The sequence below is a fragment of the Platalea leucorodia genome (genome assembly GCF_965183815.1).
Source record: "Platalea leucorodia genome assembly, chromosome: 6".
Lineage (NCBI taxonomy): Eukaryota > Metazoa > Chordata > Aves > Pelecaniformes > Threskiornithidae > Platalea > Platalea leucorodia.
Genome location: NC_138828.1, coordinates 42,784,953 through 42,811,690, shown reverse-complemented (window position 1 = coordinate 42,811,690; position 26,738 = coordinate 42,784,953). Strand labels below are relative to the sequence as shown.

At 37.8% G+C, this 26,738-nt stretch overlaps 1 protein-coding gene across 1 annotated transcript in view; it reads right to left on the bottom strand.

The window, feature by feature from the left end:
• Positions 1-2,393: 2,393 nt before the first annotated feature.
• The window catches only part of CPE (carboxypeptidase E), a gene marked incomplete at its 5' end in the record, with an annotated part of 56,790 nt that continues 32,445 nt past the window's right edge, over positions 2,394-26,738 (bottom strand). Inside the window, 8 exons of the mRNA XM_082315277.1 lie at positions 2,394-2,865; positions 4,054-4,172; positions 6,326-6,425; positions 8,717-8,856; positions 15,161-15,343; positions 16,345-16,462; positions 17,413-17,580; positions 19,448-19,644. Coding sequence (XP_082171403.1) covers positions 2,767-2,865; positions 4,054-4,172; positions 6,326-6,425; positions 8,717-8,856; positions 15,161-15,343; positions 16,345-16,462; positions 17,413-17,580; positions 19,448-19,644 — 1,124 coding nt within the window. The 3' untranslated portion in view covers positions 2,394-2,766. The remainder of the gene's footprint in view (positions 2,866-4,053; positions 4,173-6,325; positions 6,426-8,716; positions 8,857-15,160; positions 15,344-16,344; positions 16,463-17,412; positions 17,581-19,447; positions 19,645-26,738) is intronic.

Here is a 26,738-nt window from a genome sequence, read left to right as displayed (position 1 = left end):
GGCACATGCACCTCACTGTGGATGTTTATGGCATACTTTGCAGACATGCACAGCCAAAGAGGTCACATTTTGAACCTGTAAATTACTCACACATTTACATTTTAAATAAACCTGTAGATTTATTGTACAATAGTACAGCATGTGACTTTTTAACCAAAAGCTCAGCATCACACAACACTTTAATCTTCCAATTAAACATACACAGTCCTACAACACAGCTCAGTTCAGCTAGGAAATCCACATAATGAATTAATTTATTAAGAGTCCTGGCTATGCTGTTCTTAAGGATGTTTACCTACAGCAAGAACAGTGGCAGTGGTTCTGGTGTTGTAACATTTAATCACTTTAACCTGTTCTCAGCACAGTAACAGCAAGCAGTCATTTAGAGCAAAACGAAGGGATCATTTAAGTGACACTAGTACATTTAATCGCAAATGCACGGAACAGTAGACCAGAGGATCTCACACACGTAATACAAGTAAGGGTTAGAAATCTGTTACGAGATCACTTTGATGTAATATCTGCACTAACTATGCCACACAATCCACCACACAGGAAGACCAGATGCATGACAGGCATCACACCACATAGTGATGTTGTTTGGATTGAAATTGTTAGGTTTGGAAGGGGGAGAGCAGGGTGTTCTGCACAAATATACACTTGCCTTATTACATTAGTTTACAGGTCACAAACACTCCTGTAGCCATTTGCCCACATGCCAGCGGTCTCTTGTTTTAATTCATTTTTATACTGTTTGCTTCAATTTTACCTGGTGCAGTCAAAAACAGTATCGTTACTTCCAGAGACAGAGTGTGTTTTGTGCTACGTGTCTTAGCCTTTCAAATTGTCATAAACATCTGAGTTGGTGTAACTGGGCACCCTTTACACACGCTCTTGTGCACAGCTAGCCACAAGTTGTTATGAAGACACGTTCACATACAATTCTTCATTTGCCACAGGGGTTCCTCGTCGCAATGGAGATTCAAAGTTCATCACTGCTTAACAACTTACAGGAAGTGAAGTTCCCCTGAAGTTTGGAATTAAATATCTACTACCCAAATGAGCTACAGGTTACACAGCAAATCCTTGATCAGAGAAAGTTTATGCCTTTTTATTGCTGTTCAATCTATCAATGTGTGTCAAGTCTTAAGCCTGTTACTTTAAAGGATCAAGTGCTATTTTTATTAAAGAATTTCAAATTTTCAAAAAACAGTATTTTCAGTAGCTTTTAAATACCCAAAGGAGGTAAATTTGGATCCTACTCCTGAACATGTGATTTTTCACTTACTGCAGGAGCATGATAGTGCATTGTTGGTTGGTTCTGAACAGTACTGAACTTCTACAGTATCAACTAAAATAATATGCTAATCAAAACACAGACAGTGATACTAAAAAAACAGGGGAAGGAAATCTATATCGAACATCTGATCTTGAATTAAAATAGACCAGCAATAGTGTGTAAGCTTTCAAACAGATGAGATGCTTAGCTGCTATCAAGTAGCATACCAGCTGTTGTTTCAGAAGAATTATACCAAACTTGCACCCACTACTGTTCATATGTATTCTCTGACTCCGCAAATTTCACTCATCTTAGACAAAATACTAAAGCAAGTTAATTCAAGTATACTGAAAAAAATGGGAGGAAGAAGAATCTTTTTAAATCAAAGATGCTCTTTGTATCATCTTCAAGTATTTTGGTAAAATTTCACCACACTGAAAAAATTTTCACTTATCTGTCTTGCTTCTAGCTTTAGATAAGACTAACCAGCAGAAGAAACAAAGTTGGAAACAAAACCATTCTTGGCTTGTGAGACTAAATGCATGTCCTCAGTAGACTTCCAGTTCATTGTCTAAACTGTAATGTTTTGGTAGCTTTCAGTGAACACAGGAACTTTTGGCTGATTATCTAGACACCACTGACACATGTAAAGATTGTTGAAAAGGTAGTTATCTAATTAAAACAGACATCACCTGAAACGATTTTTTTTTTCTTGCTGTAAAACAAACACAAGCAGTATATTAATAAGATGCACAAGCTCTTCTTCACCCATTCACAATTTTTAATTTGATTAATAAGTAATGAGAAATAACTAAAACCTGATCTTGAAAGATCATGAACAGTTTAAGGAATAAAGCTCTGCTATTCCCTGAATTCATTCCATGCCATCTTTAATAAAAGAGCTTACACAGATTCCTTCCGCTTACTAAAATGACATCAGTTTCTGTTTCTTACATATTTAAATAGCCCCAACACCAGAGACATAAAAAATGTTATACTGAATTTTAATCCTTGTAAAACATTATTACACCACACACTGTTATCATAAATCTTTTCAATAACATCCATTATAGAACTCAGTAAAGAGCACTGTCTATTACTATGCACTGTCAAATATTTCTGGCAGTATTGGGAATTGACTACAGCACATTTCTTTTTTAAAATTAAGAGTTAACCTACATATTCTGAACTTGCAAGTAATACACAACAGATTGTACTTCCATATAGGCTGCAGAGACATTCACTCATTTTTTTCTGATTTGTATATAAGAGTAAATTTTCTATAACAATATGAAAGAAAATTAATAACTTATTTATCTAGCTAGGAGGCTAGTAGTTATTTATAATCATATTAATCAAAAGATGACTGAAAAATTCAAAGTTAATTATTGTGAAGTGCACAAAATCTAGAATATAGGGACTTTCCACAGTACATTATACTAAGTCAACATATAATAGATTAAAAGCTGTAAAGCCAAAATCTTCATTTAAAAATTTAGTGTTTCTGACATCATCTTCCACCATTCCATCAACTCTTCTTTCTCCTCTTCTTTTCTTTCAGACAATGACTCCAGTTCAAAATCAACCTGAATAAGAGAAACAATCAAAAACATCAGTAAGATTTGTAGAGAGAGAAAAGTGTAGGCTTTTAAGAAAGAAGAGTAAGAAAGAATAAGAAAGAACTTATTGAAAGAAGTTGTTTAACACAGGCATGGGGCTTAGGGAAGTACCTTCCATTTTAGGCTAGGTTTATTTCAAAGTCTCTCAGGGCTGATTTAAATGTGTACAATACTTGCATATCCGTACAATAAACGTCACTAAAAAATGCACACAGGCGAGCAAAATTTCCAAAAGAAACCAGACATCTGTCCAGTTTTTGACTTGTCTAAACACTTAAAAAAATACAGGCCAATGAAATTAAAATTGAATAAGAGCCAGCGACATAAATCTTCTAGCATATAATAGAAAGTATCATCAGTGTATTGCTGTCTAACACCTAGCAATGCAGACACCCAGCATATCAAAACACGTGTTCAATTTTATGCCATCAAGAAGATCCAGAGACCTTCTCTGACACATGGCTCATTAGTGTAGATACAAAGTGTTACTGTAGTATATCCTAACATATGATACATGCTAGAGAAATAAGCATTTATTTTAATTGTTAAAAGTGGAATCCACACCTGTACAGAGGATAAATTAAAAATGCTTCTGAACTCTTAGATGCAGCCTAGGTCTTATTCACCATACATGTTGGGTATCTACACAAAGCAGAGCTCCATCACTATCTTTCTGCACAGAGCTGAACACTGCTTTTAACCTATGCACGTAGTCACTTGACAATTTAGATTAAAAACATCAAGTCTCAATGAAAACCTCAACACCTCTTACTTCTTATGTTGCACTATTCAAAGATATTCTGTAATCTTCTGATTGGCTATTCACACATCAACCAATTAAAAAAAAGTATAAGTATCTCAATATTACCCCTCACTGTGTCTTTTCATTTTAAATGAATAAAATTATTCATTAATAAATAAATTTAATCTCCAACAGGAGATTAAATGAGTTTACAATGAGATTACTCTCAGTTGCTTGTGCAGCGAGTACTAGAAGATTAGATTTGCAGTCAGTCTTCTAAATCAGCATATTCTGAAACATTATGAAAAATCATCTCCTGTTTACATGTATACCATGAAGGAAAAAAGGTAAGATTTTTTTTATATATATATATATATAATAGATGATAAACCAACATACACATGAGCACTTACCACAACTGCAGGGCTAAAGGGCACAGCCACTTTTTTAGTTATTGCTAGATAGCCTGGTGCTGAGGCTGTAAGTTTGTAATTTCCAGGCACAAGCAATCTCCAGTAATCACCATCCTTGGCTGTAGAGAAGAATAAAAAAAAAAAAAAAATCCAAATAAATACATATAAACTGAATTACGCAGCTAAGGAGAAGGGACCGTATACCTTGCCAGCATCTTTTGTATTCCTGTCAGCCCTTTCCTTTTGTCTGTCTGAAAGGATTCTTCCGTAAGAGCTGTATAAATACATCATTACAGATTTTCTTCTTTTCAGGTAACCAAAACACAGATTTAAACTCTGAAGTTGTGCTGTAGCCTCCACGAAAGATTTTGCCTGCGGAGGCTGAAGGCTCTCCAGCACACTGAAGAAAAGGACAATCTGGGATATTATTCTACTTCAGAAGCACCCCTGGCCAAAGTGTGGCTCCTGCTAAGTGTCTGAGTTTCAGTTGGCAATGCAATGTGGATTTTTAATGTTCCTCAGTATTCTGAAAATCCAAATTTAAATAAATTTTATTGCCATCAAATGTAAATAAATAGGACCACCTTTCTCAATTTACCTTGCTGAAAAAGCTATAAATTATCATCTCCTCGAATATTCCATGTGAATCACCTCTGAAGCATCATTATCTACATGTTTCAGTATCCAGGCAATGTCTGGGGCTTTTTTCTTCTGTTTAGCTAAACAAAGAAATGAAAGTTTGAGCCACTCAGGTCAAAGAAAGGCTCCTACTGCACTGAGTGTTACTGCAGACCATCTTTTTCAGTCACAGAATAAAAATGCATCATCCTCGTCTCTAGAAATGACCCTCTCCCATTTTCACAAAGAATCAGATCCTCCCTGCAGAAGAAGTAGGCAATAATCTAATTTGTCACAGGGTAATACTCTGAATTTCTCTATCTCCACACAGAATTTCAGAAAACATTGCAAGGCTATTCTAAAGGTCAGTTAGCAGTGCTATTTAAAGCACTTGGCCATGCTCTTACTGCCAGTTTCTTAAATGCTTTTTCAGCACATCTGCAGCTACACAGCGCACTGAGGGAAATATTACTTAAATGTCTGCAATTCACACGGTCGAAAAATGTCAGTAGTCAGTCCAGTTGTTCACAGACTTTTCTCTTCATAAAACAGAAAGGAAAAAAATTACTGCTGCAGAGCTACAATAATGATCTATTCTAACTCCTGGCACTGGAACAAAGCTGAATTTTAACTCACAAACAAAGGAGCGGGGAAAAAAAAGTCAAAGAATATTTATCCTTCTTTTTGAATGTGCTAAAATTCAAGTACTTGTTTTCCTCACTGTTTTGACAATACATGACTTCCAGCCTTATACACGCACAATGATGTGAGAGGATTCATGATTACATGCTTTTTTGTATTGTAGAAGCATGATCTGTAGTATCGTATGCATCACCCTCATACCTCAAAATATCTCTTTGCACAGCTTATTCCCTTTTTATTATTCCTGAAAATTTATGTCCAGCCTCTATACTTTTTGCCTTCTTATATACAGTGAAAGAAGGTGGCTAATGTTATCATAGACTTCTCCTGCTTGGCAGAAATGCTGTTCTCTTTGCAAGTGATGTGAGAACAAATACAAATCAAAGCCAGCTGCAGGGTCTACCAGTCCTGTTTCATAGTATTCTGCATCTCTGTAACAATATAGTGAGACAAATCATTGAGAAAATGGCCATAATGTTAGCTCATACATAAAGCATTTTCATTTTATTATTGTTTTTCTAATTAGTATCTGTACAAACAAAAAAAAAATGCCATTCAAGTTATGGAAACTGAAAATCTGTCAAGAATTTACATACCAAAAGGTATGATTGCATCAGAAGTAATGTAACAGTTTTGGACTACAATGTAGTTTTCAAGCTCAAAATGGCACTGCCAACAGGACTTGAAATCCTGGCAGAGTTGTGAAACACTACTTGCACCAGAAATCAGAAGACAAACTAAGCATGAATAACCAAAGGCTGCCAGAACCAATCCATGCCAGAGATCCAGGAAGTCCCAACAACCAGTCTCCAGCTACTTTGAGAGCAAAATACAAGAGAAAGGTCCATGATGCAGGCAACAAGCTTCTTGAGGCACAACATGTTTTCCCAGCTTCAAAATTTTGTTCCCTTAAAGCTTCAGCTAATAAGATCTGAAATGGCTCCAGGTTGCCAAGCAGAGGGAGTAGCAGTGTATTCCAGCACTTTCTGTTTTCCTGAGGTACAACACTCACCTGACGTAATGTCATGGCTTATCCCCTCCACAGAAATTGTAGCATTTGCTATTGGATTGCCCTGAAGATCTTTAACAAACCCCTTCACTCCTCGATGAATCTAAAATAAATAAATAAAGTCAGCAACACATGGGAAATCCCTGGAAAATTTTTAAGAAAAGCTAGCATTTTCATCAGTGAAATATCTATTGATATATCTAACAATGCATGTTATGGATCCCACAGTCTACATGCCAACAACTATCAAGGATAATTACTGACATCATAATGGAACAAACAGTGAAGAGGAAAAATAATTCAGCTGGTAGTTATACCAATTTCTCTGGGCAATGCAAGCATTTCTCAGAAATATGCAGCGAATCATAACATATGTGAACACTGACTTGAAAGTCTGTCACTGGGGGTTAATGAACCCCCAGTTAAATGCAGGCACTTAAACTTTGATGGGCAATCCCTGTGTGAGGTGCTTGAGCTCTCTATTGTGCACCCAAAACATCCAGGTCTTTGAGCTGGGACCACATATAGTCACAACACTCCCCCTGTGTCCTTTGAGAGAAAGATGATGGTTGGTCATGCCCTAGTTCCTTCTTGCCTCTTAGGCAACATACTCCAGGCAACAGCATCAGCAGTACCTAATCTGTCTGTTCCCAGCTTATATGAAATTAAAGAACCGATTTGACTGCAGTGTGTGGAGAGACCAGTCCTGCTGCTATTTATTAAGCATGGTCTGAAAGCAGACTGAGCTCCTCAGAGGCTGAGGACCAACTACCTTTTCACAGCCTGAGACAGGGAGCTCTCAGCACTGGGGAGACCGGGACATTTTGAACCTGTGCAGAGATGCATCTCATTGGGAGCCTGGAAATTAAGTGGGGAAGTTCAGGCTTCTCTCTGATTCTGTGATATTTGAAAAGACTTGTGGATCACAAATTTTATTTTGAGATTTTGATGTTCTCTTTACGAACCTATATGGTGTACTCAGCTGCTATAATTTAGTTCACCAGATTCCTCTAGTTTACACTGTGGGAGAAGCCTGACACAGATCGGTTTAGAAAAGCAGAAAGTACATATTTGTACTGTCCTCAGCAATCATGGGGGAGCTGGAGCATAGAGCTGGACCTCTCATCCTGTAAGAGGATGAAAACCAATGCCAGATAGACCATGGGAACTTCAAGCATAAAGCCAGCAGCTCCACAGGAGCAGAGGAAGTTGGCAAAATAATCTCTTACACATTAGTAATATGAAAATGCAGTGACACCATAGTTTTCCATGAGTCAGAGAAAATTAACCCATGTGCAAAGCAGCTGAACAATTTGAGATGGATCCCATCATAAATGGATAAAAACCTGCAGTGCAGATAGAGCTTTTTCCTCAGCCCACATGCAACTTACTAACAGAACTGTATAACAAACATTTCATATATTCAAATTTTTCAGATTTCTGGCTAACTAAAGCGTTTCTCCACAAATCAATTCTTAAAGAAATGAATGTATTACTTGGCCAGCACTGCTAACAAAGTATGTTTCTGATTTTGCAGTCCCAGGTGTGCAGCTGTTAATGATATCAGGTATATTTGTGATCTTTAACTACAATATCCAGGTTTCAGAGAGTCGAAACTCCCACACTGCTTGGAACCACCATTTCAGTGCAGCCTGTTACAGTGGCATGAAATGATTAAAAAAAACCACCACAACAACAAAACCCAAAAAAACCCCCAAACTCACACACATACAGATCTATTTCAGGAGTCTTAAATTCTAACCCATTAGCACAAGAGTAACTAAAACCATTACTATGCTTTACACTTCTAACCAGATTTCGTATCATTTTTAATGGAATCATCACATTGACAGCTCTATATTTAATATCAGCAGCTCATACAATCAGAGAGCAGTGAAATACCTACAAAACCAGGATTCGCGATGTCCCTTGACGTTACAGTGAACTGCCAGGCAGTTCCAGTCTAATCCAGCTATCTAGGCTCCCTGTACACCCAGAGTGATTCATCCCACATCTGTAGGCACGCTTTGCTATCTGTAGAGGGCAATCCATCTCTCTTAGTATACACATCAGTGCTGGGGGAATTAATTATATACACTCTGGTGATGTGTATTTCTTTTCACTGAGGAAGCCAACACAAATCATTTAAATTAAATGTCTGTAACAGCTTAAGTAAGGTGAGATGAATTCCATACTGTAACATTTTCTTTCTTTTCCTCTCTTCTTCCACATATTTAGAAAGCTCTAAAGCAAGACTTACCACCTTAGAGACATATAAGAATTACAGAGCACCAATGGGATTAGTACGAAATTTTGAATTAGGTGTTCACACAGCACAAGGTTTAGAAGTTTTGTGTACAATAACTAGAGTTTTGCCATCCTCTTTTTTGTTACCTGCTCGATGTAATTGATAAGGGAGTTCTTGTTGTCCTCCCAGTAGCCCTTCAGAGTTTCTTCAGGTGGGAATTTTTCACAGCTAAGCTCCACTGTGATTTCAAAGCAGTTGCTGCTGAGGTAATTGAAATCCTGCATTCCTGCAATGCCAGAAAAGAGAGTGATGCATTTTGCATTGTTCTGAAGTAAATAAAGGGGGGGCATGTGAGATGCTGGGGCTGTTAAGAAAAGAATACAGTTGGTGCAGTTCTATCTAATCAGCTTACTTCTGAAATCAGAGGTATTAAATTAGAAAAACCAACAAGACAATTAATTCCCAAGAACATTTTCTTCCCACAGAAAGTTTAGAAAAGACTTAACGCCTGGCCTGTATAATTCTACCTGACGTTCCACCTGGCCTGCATATCCCTACCTGACACATGTTTTTGGATAGTTGACATATAAATTACTTTTTTTTTCCTCTTCAGGAACAGAATATTATTTCCCATTATGGCTAAAATATTTCCAGGTGAAAGTAAAAGGTGATCACTTTGTAAACCGAGAAGAATGGCAATTAATTATAAAGCAAATGAAACATGACAAAGCGCCTCTGAAAAAGGGGCTTATAAAGACTGGTCAAAACCGTGTTTGTTTTTTTTCTGAAAAAATAGGGTTTCAACTCAGTAACATTTTACAAGAAAATTCTTTACATGGAAATTTTTCCATGGATAGGGAACCGACTCAATGCCTCTGCAAAATCAATAATTAATACATTAAGAGAAACATCGTTATTAATGCAACTTTAACCATAGGAATTTAAAAATATATACAGTAGCATCACCACTAGGAATAAAAACTTGATGGGAAAGATGTACTCTTTTATACTTCTGAGCCCCTTCTCTTACTACATGGAAATACTGGCTATTTTCTCAAATCAGTCAACTGGTAACCAAAGCGGTTTCCAGTTTTGTAACTGGATCAACCAGCTGGAGAGGGACTGTGGCTGCCCCCAGGAGGGTTATAAATATATTCTTTGCAGAAGCTGATGTAGAATTAGCACTTGCCTTCCCAGTCTATCTAGCTAGCAGAGTCAGATGATTCTCAGAGGACTGAAAAGAAAAAGGCTACCAAGCATTTTGAGCATCCCCATGGAGGTCACTGAGGGATTTAAAAGTGCTTCGAACACAGCTAATTCATTCAGCCCTATGTTCCTCCATGCAAGCTACATATGAGACCTAATGCAGTTTCTTTACAGAAGCACCGGTGTTGTGCACCGACCCAGAAGCGTCCAGAGAGCTGATGTCATATCCAAAAGAGAACACTGAGGGCAGCGAACAGATTGAGTCAGGTGGGATTTTGCCAGCACATTAGGATGAATCTATTTTCTGCCAACCAGGCAATGAGACTCCTAACTACTGATAGGAACAGAGATTTTTCAGATTCCTAAAAGAACATTTTTATTTTCTAAGCCTTTTTTAGATGGCTGAAAAATGAGGACACAGAAGGCAAAGGTGCTCCTGGGAGGGATGGCTCTGATGCCCCACCAGGCAGAATGCAAGATGGACCATTCAGCAGTACACAGTGAGAGAGCAGCAGAGTCATGAGTAAAATCCTGACAGCCACGCTGACTGCCAGACATCTGTTCCAGACACTAGATAATGTTGGTTTTGTTGATTTTTGCCTTTCTTCTACAAGAAAGAAAGAATCTATGAAGAGAAGAACTGGAAGCTAAAGGGCATGATGTAATTTTACTGTAGTGCCAACAACTCTTAACCATTATTGCTCCAATTCTCTGGCAGTTTCTCCCCCCGCCCCACCTCCCAAAGCAAGGTGATACTCAGGGATGCCCTAGTTTCTCAAGGGCACAATAAAGAAGCAATATATTTTCCAGTTTTGTGCAGTGGCCATATCCTATAGTTTGTTTCCCAGTCCTGGCCTGGGTCGTAGTTTTTATGTGTTGCTCCTGAAAAAATTCAGCTTGCATCACTGAGCTGCAGGTGATGATCTGAATCTCTGGGGTGGACAATGGGGTGAAGACAGCCTCGATCTAAATTGTGGCCTACCATATCTGTAATCTGGAGAGCATCGGGCCAGCTACATACAATTTGCACTCTTTACCTGCCTGTTCAATATGGCAATTAGGTGCAATATCCAAGAAATCAATACATTTCAAAAGATTTGTTCAACATTGCAGCAACTTTGCTGCCACTGATCAAGCTCTCTAACTGCCCTATGCCTTCTTGTTATGCACATGGCATACATCACATGCATGCACACCACCACACTCCCAAAGGCTCTCATTTTAACAAAGGATAGCACAAAACTAACTTTCCTATACTTTAACAGGGACCACTCTCTGAAGATCAGAAAGGCTTAGCAGACCTCAGATATAACTGAGATTCATGCCCTTCACTGCTGACCATGAGTAGGACTTTTCTTTGAAACTGAGCAACACAAACACTCCTCTGTTGCACTGCTCTACTGTCCTGAGGGACTACAGTGTCTCTTTGTTAGTACTCACATAAATAAGCTTAGAATATGGGACAAAATTAATTTCTTCAGCTTTTAAAAAAAGGAACTCCAACCTTCACAAAGACAGTGGAGTGCAGGGTGGTCCCTTGCCATCCAGGCATCACAATTACATAGACTTTGAATTGCAAGCTACAGCACTAGGTCAGCTTCTACACCTATAAAGACAGTAACTTTTAGCAGAATAGGATGAGCTTGAGCCTTGTGCGTAATAGGGAGAACATGGGCCTCCTACACGTCATATAAAATCCTAAAAAAATTTACCTAACATTACTTCCAAAACTGGTAACATGAAAGGTAAGTCAAGTTAGGAACTAATTAATTGTGAAGAGTGATTTGAGAGTATCTGAAAATAAAACGACACTTAAACAATAGCCTAATAGTACAGCAATGTAAGCTGCTTTGAAATGCTATTTTTGTAATGACACGAATCTGATTAGACTCAGGTGACTCTGTAATGACAGAACAAGCAGAACAGGCGTGTGCCTAGCTAGTAATTCATTGCTATCTGTTCTTCTCATTTATATTTCCAAATAGATACTCCACACAAAAGGTACATTAAAAAACCATTAGTGATGTTGAAAAGTTATGCACTCAACAGCTAAGGAAATGCCAAAATTAAAGCTGTCTGTGTAAATTTAATTTGGCTTTCTTGTGCATAAATGAAATCATTAATTACATGCCGATAGGGAGAAGACCAGTGTTAAAAACAGCATGGATTTTATGTACAGGCTTGTTTTTCCCCAGGATCTGGTGGCTAAAAGGGCCTTTCCTGAACCCAGAAGAATGACCCCTTTGCCTTTGCTTGCTGCTCTCTGAAAAACCTACAAGGATCAACTAATTACCGATGACAACTAATACAAAACAAGTGTAACAGGTATCATGGTCTCAGATTTAGCACAAAGATGCTAAAGGACAGAACATGAATGCAATGGAGGGTTCGTCCTTACTTCCAGCTTGAGACAAGGGCTGCTACCAGACTTTTCTGCAACCAGACATTCAGCCTTCCTACTGAAAGAACCCAGGTATTCAGAAAAACATATGCAAAAGCAACCCATACTCACACAAGAGAGCCACCCATATATTATCCCTGCATGCTGAGGAACCAATGAAGACTGCTGCTGGCCCACCGTGCAGTACTGTCTTTTACAGAAGGTAGAAGTTCCTGTGGGCGAATGATACGGGCAAAGAAATTGATGCAGCACAACTGGGGCCACCGTAATAAGCTCTATAGGGGAACAGCAACTTTAGTAATTTATTAGAAAGAAAAAATCAGCCCTTCCTAGGTCAGAGCTCTTGGTCTGATGAGGTATTGTCAAAGGCAGCATCTAGGAGAGCATAGCCTCTCTCATCTAGCTCAGCTGTTCTCCACTCTCTCCTTTTTCCTTCCCTCACCACTGCTCTGCTAAAGCCATGCACTCCTTTCTACATGAAACACAGCTCCAGTACCTAGTCTCACCTATTTTCTATCCCTATTCTCAGTCACGTTGCTCCAGTTCTCCTCCTTTCTCTATAAACTTGTGGCAAGTCCTCTTTTATTTTGCCTCCATTCAACCCAGGGAGATCACACAGGGACGCGAGCCTAACCTGTAGATGCCCACAGGACACTGAGCTACTCTCATGTCCCCTCGCAGGACCCAGAACAGCCCACAGCAACCCAAAGGTGCAAAAAGCAGAGAAGCACCACCTTAGCTCCGAACCAGAGCAGATGCCATGCAGACAAGGTCTTCGGAGAGTTTCTCTTGATAAATCCTGAACTCTGGTAAGGATATACAATGAAATACTTTTCCTAAAGCAATACAAATGGCTTTTCAATAGCTTATATCACTGCTAACTTTGAGTGCATTATCATATGGATAGCAAAAGGTCACTGATACAACAGATAACTTACACACCACATTTCAGTTTCCAGACAGAGCTTTTTGGACTAAAGCTTCCAAGAAAATTTTCACTTGAACTAAGCAACGTTTAGTTATTTTCCTTAGCACTAGACATGAAAAAAAAACAGAACTGTTTTCGCTGAATTATTTTTGTTTTTTTAAGTCAGCCTGTGACAAACATTACCATGGAGGTTTTGTTCCAAAGTCACAGCTTGCCAGTTGATTTCTACACTTGGAAAAAAAAAGAACAGATTCATGCCGTATGGTCCAAACTACATTGTCATCTCTATATTTTCTATTAGCTGCACCATATTAGGATCATAGAACCTGGTTAGAACTGATTCCTGTCTACTAACTTCTGCACAAATACATGAGAAAAAGAAAGGGCTCATTTGGGGAATCTGCAGTCTAACTTAAAATAAGATCCAAAAGAAGGAAATAATTCAAACTTTCCAACAAGTTTTTCCAATGGAAAAATGTGCCTTTGGCATGTGCAGTGTAGTCAGAACCAAAGCATTTCATCAGAACAATGGAAAGACTGTTTTTTTATAGCATTTTCCTAAGGAAAAAAAAGCTGAAGTTAAATATGCCCACTTTTTTATAGTTAATACTTAATATTTCATTAAGATAATTTTTGGACTGAATTGAAACAAAATTTAACTATTAAACCTCTCAATATTTTGTTATATTCATTTTTTTTCAAATTATGCAAACTCTGTTTTGTCAAGGGTGTTTTAATGGCTCCAATTTAAAGTCCGTGGAAAGCTTCACACAAAGGGAAATTTTTCCTTTTCAGGCATATTCAGAAATGTCAACATTTTACCTTACACCCAGTCCCTGGTACCTGTGGTACCACAGCAGAGGAAACGTGCTGCCTCTGTGAAGACTGGAGATAACAGCTCTAAGAATAAGCAGGTGATCACTGGCTGTGTGAGCACTACCAGTCATTGTTCTGTTTCTAATTTCTTCACGTGAGCTTAATTATTTTCCACTTCTAGTACCCTCTTTACTGTAACAGGAGCAGAGTTAGGCTACCATCTATGCTGTCTAATGCTTTGAGAGATTCCTACTTATTCCAGGTAAAAAATTTAAAATTCATTCAGAGCCTGTAACTGAATATTAAGAGGAAAGCAAACAATAAAACTGGTACATGCGTTCAAAGTTATGTGGTACAAATCAAGAAAGCCAATGCACAGGCAAGTCACTCCAACACGAGCTGAGTTTCTAGCTCAGAAATCCCCAGCTCAGTTTCACTCCAAAGTTTTGTCCGAGTTTAGCAGACAAAGACGACTCAACAATTTAGATATCCCAACACTTTTTTGCCTCAGTTTACAAAGAAAATGACATATCAAAACCCTTAGTAAAAAGGAATGAAATGTTTCATTATTTCAGGCTACTCTTCTAGACTTCTGGAAAATTAGTGTTGCAGTGGCCATAGTAGCTCTGCTGTTCCTCTTAGCACAAAAGGCTCCACCAAAGTCTAGGGGAACACTGCCTGGGCAGGAATCAGGCACTAATTAAGCCACAAAGTATGGAGACGCAAGTATCTTCACAGCTGGATTTTGTTCCCATGGAAATCAAAGGCCAAACTGCCATTGTCAATAACATTGCAAAATCAGGCCTCTCCACTTCTTTCAAGGTTGGATGCTTTCATTATTGAGGTTAAAATGAACAGTCAGTAGCCTGCTCTCTCTCCTCAGGGTTTATTAGGGGATTTTTTTTACTCTTTAAAAAAAAACAAAACAAACCTTTAAGCTCTCATGATATCACAGCAATCACTCACCTACTGTAGAACTATTAAATTTGCAACGACCTGAACCCTGACTGAATAAACACTGCAGAAAAAGCAATAAAAGAAGAATATTTTAATAGGCATCACAATGACCTTTATGGGATTTTATAGATGTACTGTGGTGAGTGTTCAGCCTTTGATTTAGCCTTAACCACACCAACAGTTGTGGATAACCTGGTGGTATTCCAGTCTGTAACTAAATCAGTGAAAACTAAGCTTAAAATAACCACCAGTGACACTGAAGCCCCATGCAGTGGAGCTCACCTCCTGGGACGCTGTACCATGCACCACCATTAGTTGTTCCATCCACAAAGCTGCTGTCATCGTCATTTTTACGACATGGTGGTCTGTTTGGATCAGACATAGCAGGATTGAAAGAAGAATAACTGCGAGCCAGGCTTTGAAAAATAGCATCATCAGGGCAGGAGCTGTATTCATGAGCACTGCCTAGGGAGGGAAAAAAGTCCAGGAACAAGGATTATTAAAAGGGCAGTCCTACCGACCAGGCTCAAAACCTACATTACCAGCACTGCACAGCAGGACTGTGCCTGGAAATTCTCTGTACATGGGTAAGTGTCCTACAGCATCAAAAACTAATATAGCATTATCTTAATAGCATTAACATTTCCCCAATACTTCATCAACTGCCTGTACCAGGTTGCCCCATTATTAAGGTGACTATTCATACCAGTCTTAATATTTTTGAAAATATTAATTTAAAAGTGCACCACAAAATCTAAGCTATTGTAGACTTTAAATATTTTCTTAGAACACACAGTACATAGACAAAGGTCTCTCCCTAAAGAGTTTTACAGTCTGATATTAAAAGGATTTGCAATTAAACTGTGAGAAAGTAGACTGAAGGAAGACAATCACAAACAATACCATCATATCATGACCATTTCAGTCATGTGCACATCCCTTAGTAGCAGAAAAAACAAACTAATATTGCTGTGTGCTAAATGATAACATCTCTGCCACAATGCGATCCTTTTTATACAGGACCAATATTGAGAAAGTGGAAACAATGAAAGTTGTTTCTATCAGCACACTAATGCTTTCAGAAATTAATTTTTTATAGCTGCAAGTAGAGAAATCTTAGATCATACAGGCAGCCTCGACACATCTCTCTCACTTCAGTTAACAGGGTACAAACACCCCCAGCTGATTTAAGAGCTAAGTTGCCTTAATTAAAATATCTAAGGGACTATGATTCCCTCAGGTATTACATCATTTTTGTGATGTAACTCTACTGAAAAAACTATCATCTTCAAAACTAGAAAACATGGACATACAGTGACTAGCTTTAAACATGTGATTAACATGCTAAAATAAGTCATTACAATGCAATGACATGATGCTTACAAAGTGGACCTTAGGTAGCAGTGAAATAAGAACAGAATGTAATTTCTATCTCCTACTATTTCATGTTAACTTCTATTACATACCACTCCGAGTCTCATCATAAGGATAGTTTGCAACGAGGTCTCCTCCATGAAGATTGGCAGAAAGCACAAAGGGAATATCCATAATCCAGTGAATGACACCTTTTGTTTCAGGAGCAAGCTACAACAAAATAGCATTACAAGCAGTTACAAACTGATAATTCAACACAGAAACTTATTCAATTATATATAGCGGGCTTAATTATTATCACATATATTGTGCAAGACATTTAAATGAACAGCAATTTTATTTTGGCTTCAGAGAGAACTGAATCAGTCCTTTACATCAGATTTATAATTATATTAAGTAGATTAATATAAGTCTAAAACTGGTGTAAATTAGTTGAGAATGAGACCACGCATAAAACAATCTCAATATTTTACTTCTTCCCATTATGACTAAAAAAAAGCCTACCAAATTTTAAATAAAGGAAAATAAACTATATCAAAATAAATGTTGGTAGGATGTAGTCTATTCTCTGCACGGAAAGTAAAATTACTTCATTTAATAATTTGAATTTGAAGAGAGAATATGGCTATTAAGGCCACAATCCTATGGGACTGCAGTCACAACACTATATTTTCTAGAACCTCCTCTGGGGGTAAACACAAGAAGATAAAAATCCCTCCAGATATATGCCTGTATATTTAAGGCTTAAGCTTCACAAAAATGCATGTGTTATATGTGAGAATAGCTATCTAGCCAGCAGTGCAATTAAGCACAATACAGAAGTGAATTTCTGGCAATGGTAAAAATGCAGAATATCTGCAAGAATAGCTTCAAATCAAGGGAGAAGGCGACAAAATCTCTGGCCTTAAAAATAAAACATGTTTTGAGTGAGGAATTGTCTAAGGATTAAGCAATATGGATCAAAAGGTTCTACTACAGCAAGTCATTTTGAGAAAAACTTCAGGAAGCATCAGACGGATAAATTTAACAAAATGAAAAAAATATTTATAAGAACGTGAATCGTAAAGACCATACACACAGCTCTTAGAGGTTGCTATGTCTGCTTGCATTAAAGGGAAGAGATGGGCATGTAAGTGACCCAATATTAAGCGCCTACTTGCCTTAGGATTCTGGTCCACAGCTTTTTTCATGTTTTTCAGCAGATGGTTGTTTGGGCCACCTTCTTTCTCATTAACATAGACTATTCTATCAAGATCAGGGAAATTTCGGTTTAGATCTATCCCTTGGGCGTTACTTCGACCAACAAACCAGTCTTTAAGTTCACCGGGCTGAATGAGGAAAAGGAACAGAAAGAGAAGGGAGATGAGTAGGTTCAGGAGATTACATATCAAGCTTTATATGGGCATATTTAGCCATGCAAATTTAAATCATGGGTTTACTTCTCATGTTCTTGAGAATAAGGAGGGATCTTGCGGGAGTAAAAACTTCTGAAGCACCATGAGCTGAGTCATTTCTATTTCTTCCTAGAGCTCTGTGGGAACAAAACCAACGTCTATTGCACTGAGGGTCTCGGAGGAGAGGATCATTCTCATAGTGGCAGATCTGGACTAAGGATGGGCAAATTTACCAGCAGCATCAGATTTTCCAGTGCCTGCTGAGTCTTCCCCCGACATATGGCTTTTCCCCATTGCTTCATAGCTATGCTTGTGAATTATAGACCTCATTTTAGTGAGCCTCAGAGCAGCTGGAGATTTATCAGCCAGCCACAAGGAACATTTGCACTTGTTTCAAAGTTCCTCTAAATAGCTTCAAGGTAAAGAAGGACCTTAATTTTTATTTACCTAAGATTTTTATTTTTACGGTGTCTGACAGCTTCGTTCACTGCAATGGTGACACTGAATAAAGATGCAGCGAGAATTTTTGCAAAAATCTTTTCTTTTAGCTGATTCCCTAAAATAGGTTTTGGGTTGCATTAACGAAATGCCTTCAGAGCACATAGTTTTCCCTAGCTTGTCTCTCTAAGCTTTCAGTACTCTGTAAAGTAGGTTTAGTTTGATTACTGGTTTTAATCTTGGGGTATATTGAATCTACTGTCACACACTGTGTACAGGATCAAGATACTTCTAAATTAGAATAATAGTGACACTAAAGCAAATTGTATTATAAATCGTATGTAATTTGTAAGACAATGCTGTAAAAGCAAGTGTACTTTGACTAAGGAGCAAAAGTTTCAAATTATATTAATACAAAATCTCTACAGAGAGATTTCAAACAAGCAAAACACTGCACCAATTTGAGGCCAGCTTCTGCTTCACTGCCACGAGAGGGAGACATACGACCGAATATGGTTTAAAAGAGTTCTCTGGGGTTTGGGTTTTTTAAAGACTTCATGAGAATCCGTTTAATCGAGATCTTAATAAGGTTTGACTTATTTAATAATAAACAGTCACATAAAAAGATTCAACATTTCCCTATTAATTTAAAAAATTAATACACCTTGTAAAGCAAGAAAATTCCTATATTTGTTGAGAACATAATACACACCAGAAGCTGTATATAACAGGGTCCTACTTGGCCTCTGTTTACTAATTATGTATTAACACATTACATGTTTCTTGACTGAGTCATCATTCTAAAATACATGCTAAATTTTCTTGACTAATAGCTTAATTAAAGTACCTCATGCCTGAAATTCAGAATCAAAGTTATTCATATTAAAAAGATGGCTCACAAAGTTTGCCTGTTTTGGGATCAAGCTCTGATGAATGTGAATAGTTCACATAAGTGAATTTACATGAGAATATTCTTAAAGGAAATATCAACTTTCCTTTTTCTACCACTTTTGAAACATCATGTATTACTAGAAGTTTCTTGTTTAGGAAGCAGTTCGGTCAGTGAACTTAGATGGAAGAACATACATGAAACATAAACATTACTATATACTAAAATATAATGACATCGACTACAAGAGAGACGGCTATTTGTTGGAAACCCAAGCATAAAATCCTCCTTGTTAAACAGAACAAGCCTACTGTACTATTAGGAAATACTTCAGTTATGTTGTTCCATTCAACAATCACCACCAAGAGTTCATGTATCTGTAAAACTGCTAGTCCAAGTGTCATTATGATCCTAAGGTTGATATAGACATTGGTAACTATTCTTATAAATGTATAAATATAAGAAGTATAAAACCTGGGATGCTGCCTTCTCAAAGCCATCCGGGTTCAAAGATGGCATGATATGGATACGTGTGCTATGGATCAAGTTGATAATAGTTTCATTTCCTTTCTGGTATTCATTACACAAGTACTGAGCCAAGAAGATGAGCAACTCCCTTCCAACAGCTTCATTCCCGTGCATATTCCCAACATATTTAAATTCCGGTTCTCCTGCAAGAAAAAGGAAGAAAATGTCTTAGAACAACACATAAAAATCACCCATGGACTGGATCACACAGCACAGCTGAGATGTGCCTATCACTATAACTACAACTGGTCACAGTACCCCCCAGGAAGCTACAAGCCTCCTTCAGAAAAGTGGATTTAGTTTTTTTCCTAAACTCTGGCTAAACAAATAGTAATTTATATTCAGCTGTTTGCCGAAGGCAGAAAAAGAATATCAAAGGATAACAGAGTATGCCAAAATAAATGCTAAGCACAGCCATTAACATTACTACTGTTGAGATCTAATGCAATTGATGCTTCAATACTACAAAAGGGTGTCTTGATTAGGTAGTTTTTAAATATATAAACAGACACTAACAGAGCTTCTTATCTTTAATGTTCCCTTCAAGATTAGGTTAAGCTTATCACACTACACATTCATTAAACTGCACTTCTTTTACCAAAGCAACAGTTGTTGATCCTAGTGATCTGAAAAATCTTATTCAGCAGTTGCTTTGGATAGTCAGCTCAGACTTTATGAAGCAAGTGCAATAACCTAACTCATAAAATTAATCATTGCCATCTAACATTCCAATAAACAGTCCAGTATTATGTATATATTCAATGTTGATTTAATATATATTGTATACTCATATATAATATCCAATGTATAATACATATTCAATATATATTCTATATATACTCATATATATATTCAATATATAAATGAGCAGTCCAATATTCCCAGTTGCTCATTAGTTGCATTCTCATCACCCTAGACATGAAAAACACACAAGATAAGTCTTATAGCTGTGAAGGATTTACCTTTTAAAAGACTACATTTTGGGCCCTAATTCCAGAGAGGTTTTAGAGTAATGTAAATACCCAAATGAGATTAAAAGGATTGTCTTGGAAGTAAAATGAAGAATGCGCTGTTTTCTGGGTTGAAGCCCTTTTTTTCTTATCCTTTTCCTTTTTAAATGCAGTTGTTCTGCTGTAACAGCTTTAATCAAACATTCTGATTATAGGCTCTGAATAGTCTTTGAACACACTTTGCAATAGCCTTTAGCACTACCACAGGGGCAAATTCAAGCCAGAAAGTGTTACACAAATGAGACCTAAATAATTGCTAATCAAGCACACAGCCATATCTACTTATGACTCCTCAGTCTCTGCTTGTTAACCTTAATCCAGTGATGTTAGCGGACAGAGGGCTATTAATACTGCGACTTCTTTCCTTCCAGCTAAGATGCTTTTGTACATATGGATTTGTCCCCAAAATTTTTTGTCAGATAGGTTAAAAAGTTTTCTAGTTTCAGTGAAATAGCTTCATTTTATCCGATAGACACAATGCCAAAAACCTCCATTTCCTCTTTTAGCACTGAGCTCCTATTTACTGTTTTTTCTTATCTGTTAATACCAGGGAATGCAAGAGGTCTAATCATCCTGACCATGCAATCAAACCAATCCCATTAAAACAGATGGATACTATTTAATAAAATAGGCAGCACTGCACAGCACAGTCTCGTAATTAGAATACTCATGCATGTGCGTGTTACGTATGGGAAAAGTGCTTCACAAGCCAACAGGCAAATTTGTTACTGTGATAAATATGAACATGGTTGCATTTGGCATTTGTGGTTTTTCCTAGGACATCACTAAGGAAGCCTGAAGGAGAAATCATTTCTCCTGATTCCCTGTGCATTAATCACCTACCTTTCTCTCCCATGTGAATTTTACAGGTCTGGTTCAAATGAAGAAACAGAAACATATGTTACCTGTACTGTACTGCTTGACCCTCTCCCCAAAGAATTGTTAACAGTGTTTAGAAGGGTTTGTGAAAACAGGCACAGAGTCTACAGTGAACCAAGAGTACAGGCTCAGCTACAGCATATCTTTGGTGGTAATGACCCATCTCAAATGAGCATTAAAAGCTAAAAAGAGTTCAGGAAGAGGTAAAGAGAGTCACTGGAAATATGGAAAGTCTTTCCTATGAAAAGTGATTGAAGAAATCAGCCCCATTTCCTTAGGCAGAATAATAGGGGAAGTCAAATATACGACCATTATGGCATGGAGGAATTGGTCTGGAAAACAGCACTTCACTACACCACAATACAAGAGAGAGTGATTTTCAGTGAAAGGGAACAATGACCATTTTTAGACTGATAAAGAAAAATAACATTACTTATAACACAAAGTGCGAAACCAGTATTCAAAGAATCTCGTTGGCAGTGAGGTGTCAGCAGAACTCCAAGTTTTGCTAGCAAACCAAGAGTTTAAAAACTGATCTAAAAGCAAATGAAAAAGAATTACAAGGGAAAGGTAACAGAGAGCTGAATAATAGCCGTGTTTCAAAACTTAACTTTGTGTTCATATTTTAGCTCCCTGGGCATTTTCTTACACCTTTCTCTGAAGCAAAGAAATCCATCTCCTATCGATTCCCTGGCTGTGGAGAGCAAGGCTGTGCAGTCCACACACATGGGACCTGTTCTTTACCAGCTCCCCAGCACTGCCTGTTTACTTACCTCTGGGCACAGCAACCAAAGAAATACTGGGTTTCTGCTCAATATCAGAAGATATTGAATTTCAGACTGCATCTGACAATTTTAGGAAAACTCTTCATCATTTCAACAGTGTAATTTACATCTAAAAGAACAATGGAAAAAACATGTCCTTCTCATATCTAAACTTTGCAGCTGCTCCAAAGGAAACAAACTTGACTTTTACTGTTTATTTCAGCGGAAATAAATTAATGCTACAAACCAACTGCAGGGGAATTAGCAGTTCGCTCGTTAGTTGTCCATGCCCATCACAGGCAAAGTCAGGGACTCCATTCTGGAAAAAGCGACAATGTTGCTAAAGTCATTAGTTATCATCACAGTGCCCAAAAAGCCGAGGGAGCTTCCACAGGCTACTATCTGCTGATACAACTTTGAAGTTAATGAAGCCCTTAATTTGCATTTGCATTTCAGCCTTTCATGTTAGACTAAAAACTGCAACTCAGGGAGTACCCTCTGGAAACCTTTTTTTGGAGCCACTTTTACCTAAATCCTTTCCTAATCATCTTTTTCTCTAGGCCAATGAAGTCCAAGCCGGAAGGCAGACTGCTAGCTGAGGCCATTGCTCTGTTGGCTGAGTTAAGCAAACCCAGCTGCCTGAGTTTTACTGAATGACTCTGCAATGCAGCCAGCACCCCAGGCCCACTATAGCTCCCAAAGGAACCAGCTTCTTCTCCTCCACCCCATGGGCTAACACAGATACCTCAAATGCCGAGCTGTCCAGTCCTTAAGCCAGCACTCCTCATTTTATGGGTTCCCTGGTTTATTCATTGACTATCTCCTGCCACACCATCTCCAAAAGCTTCAGGCTTCTTTGGAAAACAGTCCACCCCATGGGGAAAACAGCCTTCGGTCACCTCTTGCTAGCATGCTACTTAGCTAAAGGAAGAGCTGCTCTTCCCATTAATCCTTCTTGAGCCATTTAATGCAGACCTTAATCACCCTTCATAGGATTCTGTAACTGTAATTGCTTCACAGAATTATTTTTATTTATGAAAATATTCTGTAAATCTCAATTTGATGATGAACTTTTAAATAGTTTTTCCAAATCAGTGGACACGCTCCTGTTCCACTGCAGAGAACTGGAGGTAGCCTGAAGGGAGAAGAAGCATGAAGAAATATAACTGTTTCTTCTCATTTATTTGACCCCCACAAAAAAGTAAAATTATTTTAATGGATTCCCATGGTGCAAGATATGACAAACACAAAGGAATATTTCTGTTGCTTGAATATTTTAAATTCTTATTTAATTTTTTTCATTTTCTGACAGTATCTTTTCAAACTATAATCTCTCATTCACAACAGCAAAAGTATGCCTTGTGTAACAATGTGAGCATGACATTTATAAATGCTTAAACGTAATTTCAGCCCAGATACAGAGGTTTGTGATAACAAATGAATGGGTGGATACTAACATCTTTCGGGGCAAGTCATAAGAAATGAAATGCAGCAATCAAGTTTATAAATATCTCAGTATCTCTGGTGAAACCTAAGTCATCACATCATTATGGCTTTTAGAAGGCTTTTACATCCCTCTTAGATTGACTGCGTGGTACATTATAACCTGATAAACGATTGAGGAAAAAGTATTTTAAAATGTCGTGCCTTTCTGGTGCCTGACAAACATTGTGAAATGTCACCATTCACTTCTGCAGTTACTGTCAGCTAAGGTCTTCTGCAGTTTCCTAGGAACAGCATGTACATCATTAATATTAGACAGGTCGTCCAATTAAAGATGACTAACCACTGCCATTTTCAGGTCAGGCTGTATTTGTACAGTAAAGACAGTAATTTTCTAAAATGTAGGGACAGAAAGTTTAGCACCTACTAATTATATATACTATGAGACTATGAGTCAAGGTAATGTCATGCCACTAGTCATGGTCTAATGTCAAGCAGTTAACCTTAAAATGTACAGTATTTCACTCATGGAAGTGCAAGCCATATGGAAGAAAAAAATTAACTACTGGAAAGTTTAAGTGCTTAATGAACTGTTTTGCAAATCAGCCTCAAACGTGCTTAAAAAATAGAGTCCTCCTTCTGCTTTCCTGTATTTCTTACAGAAAAGTCAGCAACGTTCCTGAAATAACAGACTTAGTGGTTTTGATTACTTACAGTTGCTTGTCATCTTTAATATGGCAACCAGTAAACTTTCCTTGTAGATAAATGGCATGGAAAATCTCAGAACCCCTGCTGGCAAGAAATTCATTCATTAAATGTGTTTGAAGACTTTCTTACGCTCCACATTTTTGTTAGCAGTTCAAAGAGAAAGAAATTCTCTGGAGATGAACTACATGGAAAACCAAGGATTATAAAATGGGTTTCTCCTTTGAATATGAAAAAGTAAGAGAGGGAAAGAAGAAAATAAATGAGGAGGTGAGATTGGAAAGTGAAAGAATTAGAAAATTTAGATTTCTAACAGCCTCTAAACTAAACGTCTGCAACCTGCTTCAACAACATTTCAATAGAAATGCTGATCTCCACGACTTGTGTTAAAACAGCACTGAAAGATAGAACTGCAATGCAGTATTAGTTTCTAAATCATTGGATAGGCCTTACATAATTCTAGAGCAACATTTACGAAGATGTAGCATTGCTCTAACCTTGCTGAAAGAGAAACTACCTCAAGTTTCACAGGTGGCTTACATGAAAGCAGAAATGGGTCAACACTGAAGGCCTGTGAAAAATCCAATCTTTCACTTTCTTGTCATTAACTGCTAGAAAATACACGGAGAAGAAAACAAGAGGAAACGAAAATCAAGGCTCTTTTGGCAATCTCCTGCTTTAAAAAAATGCATGCATTTTTTTAACAGCTATGATTCAAGAGTGGTCTCAAGCTCTTTCTGGAAATTTTCATAATTATTTGAACACTACTGCTTAAAATTAAAGTTAACAACAAAGTCTGCACAGCACATTAAACCCAGAGCGAGAGCTGACAAAGAACAGCTATGTTTCTGCTGGCCTTGACACGTACAAATTAAGATGTGATCTGCATTCTACTCAGCATAAAGTCTGTCGGTTGGACTTCAAAATAGGATCTTATATGTCTTTGTGCTGGAAATGAAATTCTCCAGATGGATTACCTCATGCTCAAGACAGTTATTTCCACCAAAAAGGTTCTGCGTGACTCGATCTTCATTCCTTCTTCAGGTTTCCAACAGCCCACTCTCACCCCTGCAGCTACAGGACTTGGCAGAGCCTCCCACGAGAAGTGGGCAAAGCATCTGCTCAGCTCCTCCAGTCCCCACCTACAGCTCTTTGCTGGCACATCCCAATGCTGATCTTTCCACAACACCCTGTGCTTACACTGCGCACAGTATAGCACTGGGTTCGGTATTTCAGGTAAAGCCCACTTGCTTTACCAGAGAGTAGAATGAGTTTTGCCTACTAGGTTTGAGTTACTGCGCACAAACTGACGGCGCTATCTAATAAAATTGATGATGATTCTTTAAATCATAACAAATCATTTGTAAAGCAAAACAAGTTTACTTATCTAATCAAAACCCTTTAACTAAACAAGAAACACTGAAATGTGATATGCACAAAACCCTGATTTTGTGTGTGTTAAAAAGTGCTCTCTGAAGTTCAAAGCAGATTTAAAATTCATCAGAATTTTAGAAGTAACAAATAACCATCTATGTATACAACCAGATTAACCAGATTAGATTTACATTGCATTGCATTTTTCATGCTCTAGTAAAACTGAATAGGACTTTGCATTTATGGAATTTGTTACAGTGGCAGGTATCATTAGCTCAGCATTGAAGATGAGATTCCTCAGAAACCAAACATGAAATGAACTGTTCTGAACCAGTCTGTGGCAGAGTATGAGACATGTACATTTTTTTCACCTCCCAGTTCTTGCTTTCACTGCGAGGAAAAAACCCAGACCAAAACGTACCCTAGGATTCTTTATGAAGGACACTGGCAGTACAGAGATTACCCAAGTAACTCTCTCTACGTCCACTGCGATGCCATGTGTGGGATACAACTGATTCAATTCATCTTTTCCACTGTGCTCAGTAAGAGGGGGGGATTTTCCATTTATAATTATGTGTGACCAAGTGAATTTTCATTTCAAAGACACTCACTGTATCCCTCCAGTTTTGGTTGGCACACAGAGCAAAGATACTTTTTTAATCCATCATCAAAACATCTGATGAAGAGAAAGCTGATATATAATTTAGACATGTATTTATGATGGTTCCTCATCAAGTTCATTTAACAAGCTTTCTCTCTTCAGCAAACTCTAAAATTGGCTTTTTCACTTCAACTATGAAAGTACCTGCCAGCCATCAGAGTACTTCAAAAGGACTGAGCTCATCTATCTCATTCCTTTTGCATGCAACAAATATACAGGAAATTTCAAAGCTAAACTAGTTCAAATGCCTCCTACCAGCAGGAGACACATTTGGGCTCTGCTTTTCCTCATCCTCATTTCATGAAGACAAGAAATAAAAGTCAGAAATAACCCATTTATATCCAGATCCCAGACTCTAAAGTCAAAGAGGTAGGCAGAAATGCTGGATAAAAAAAAGATGA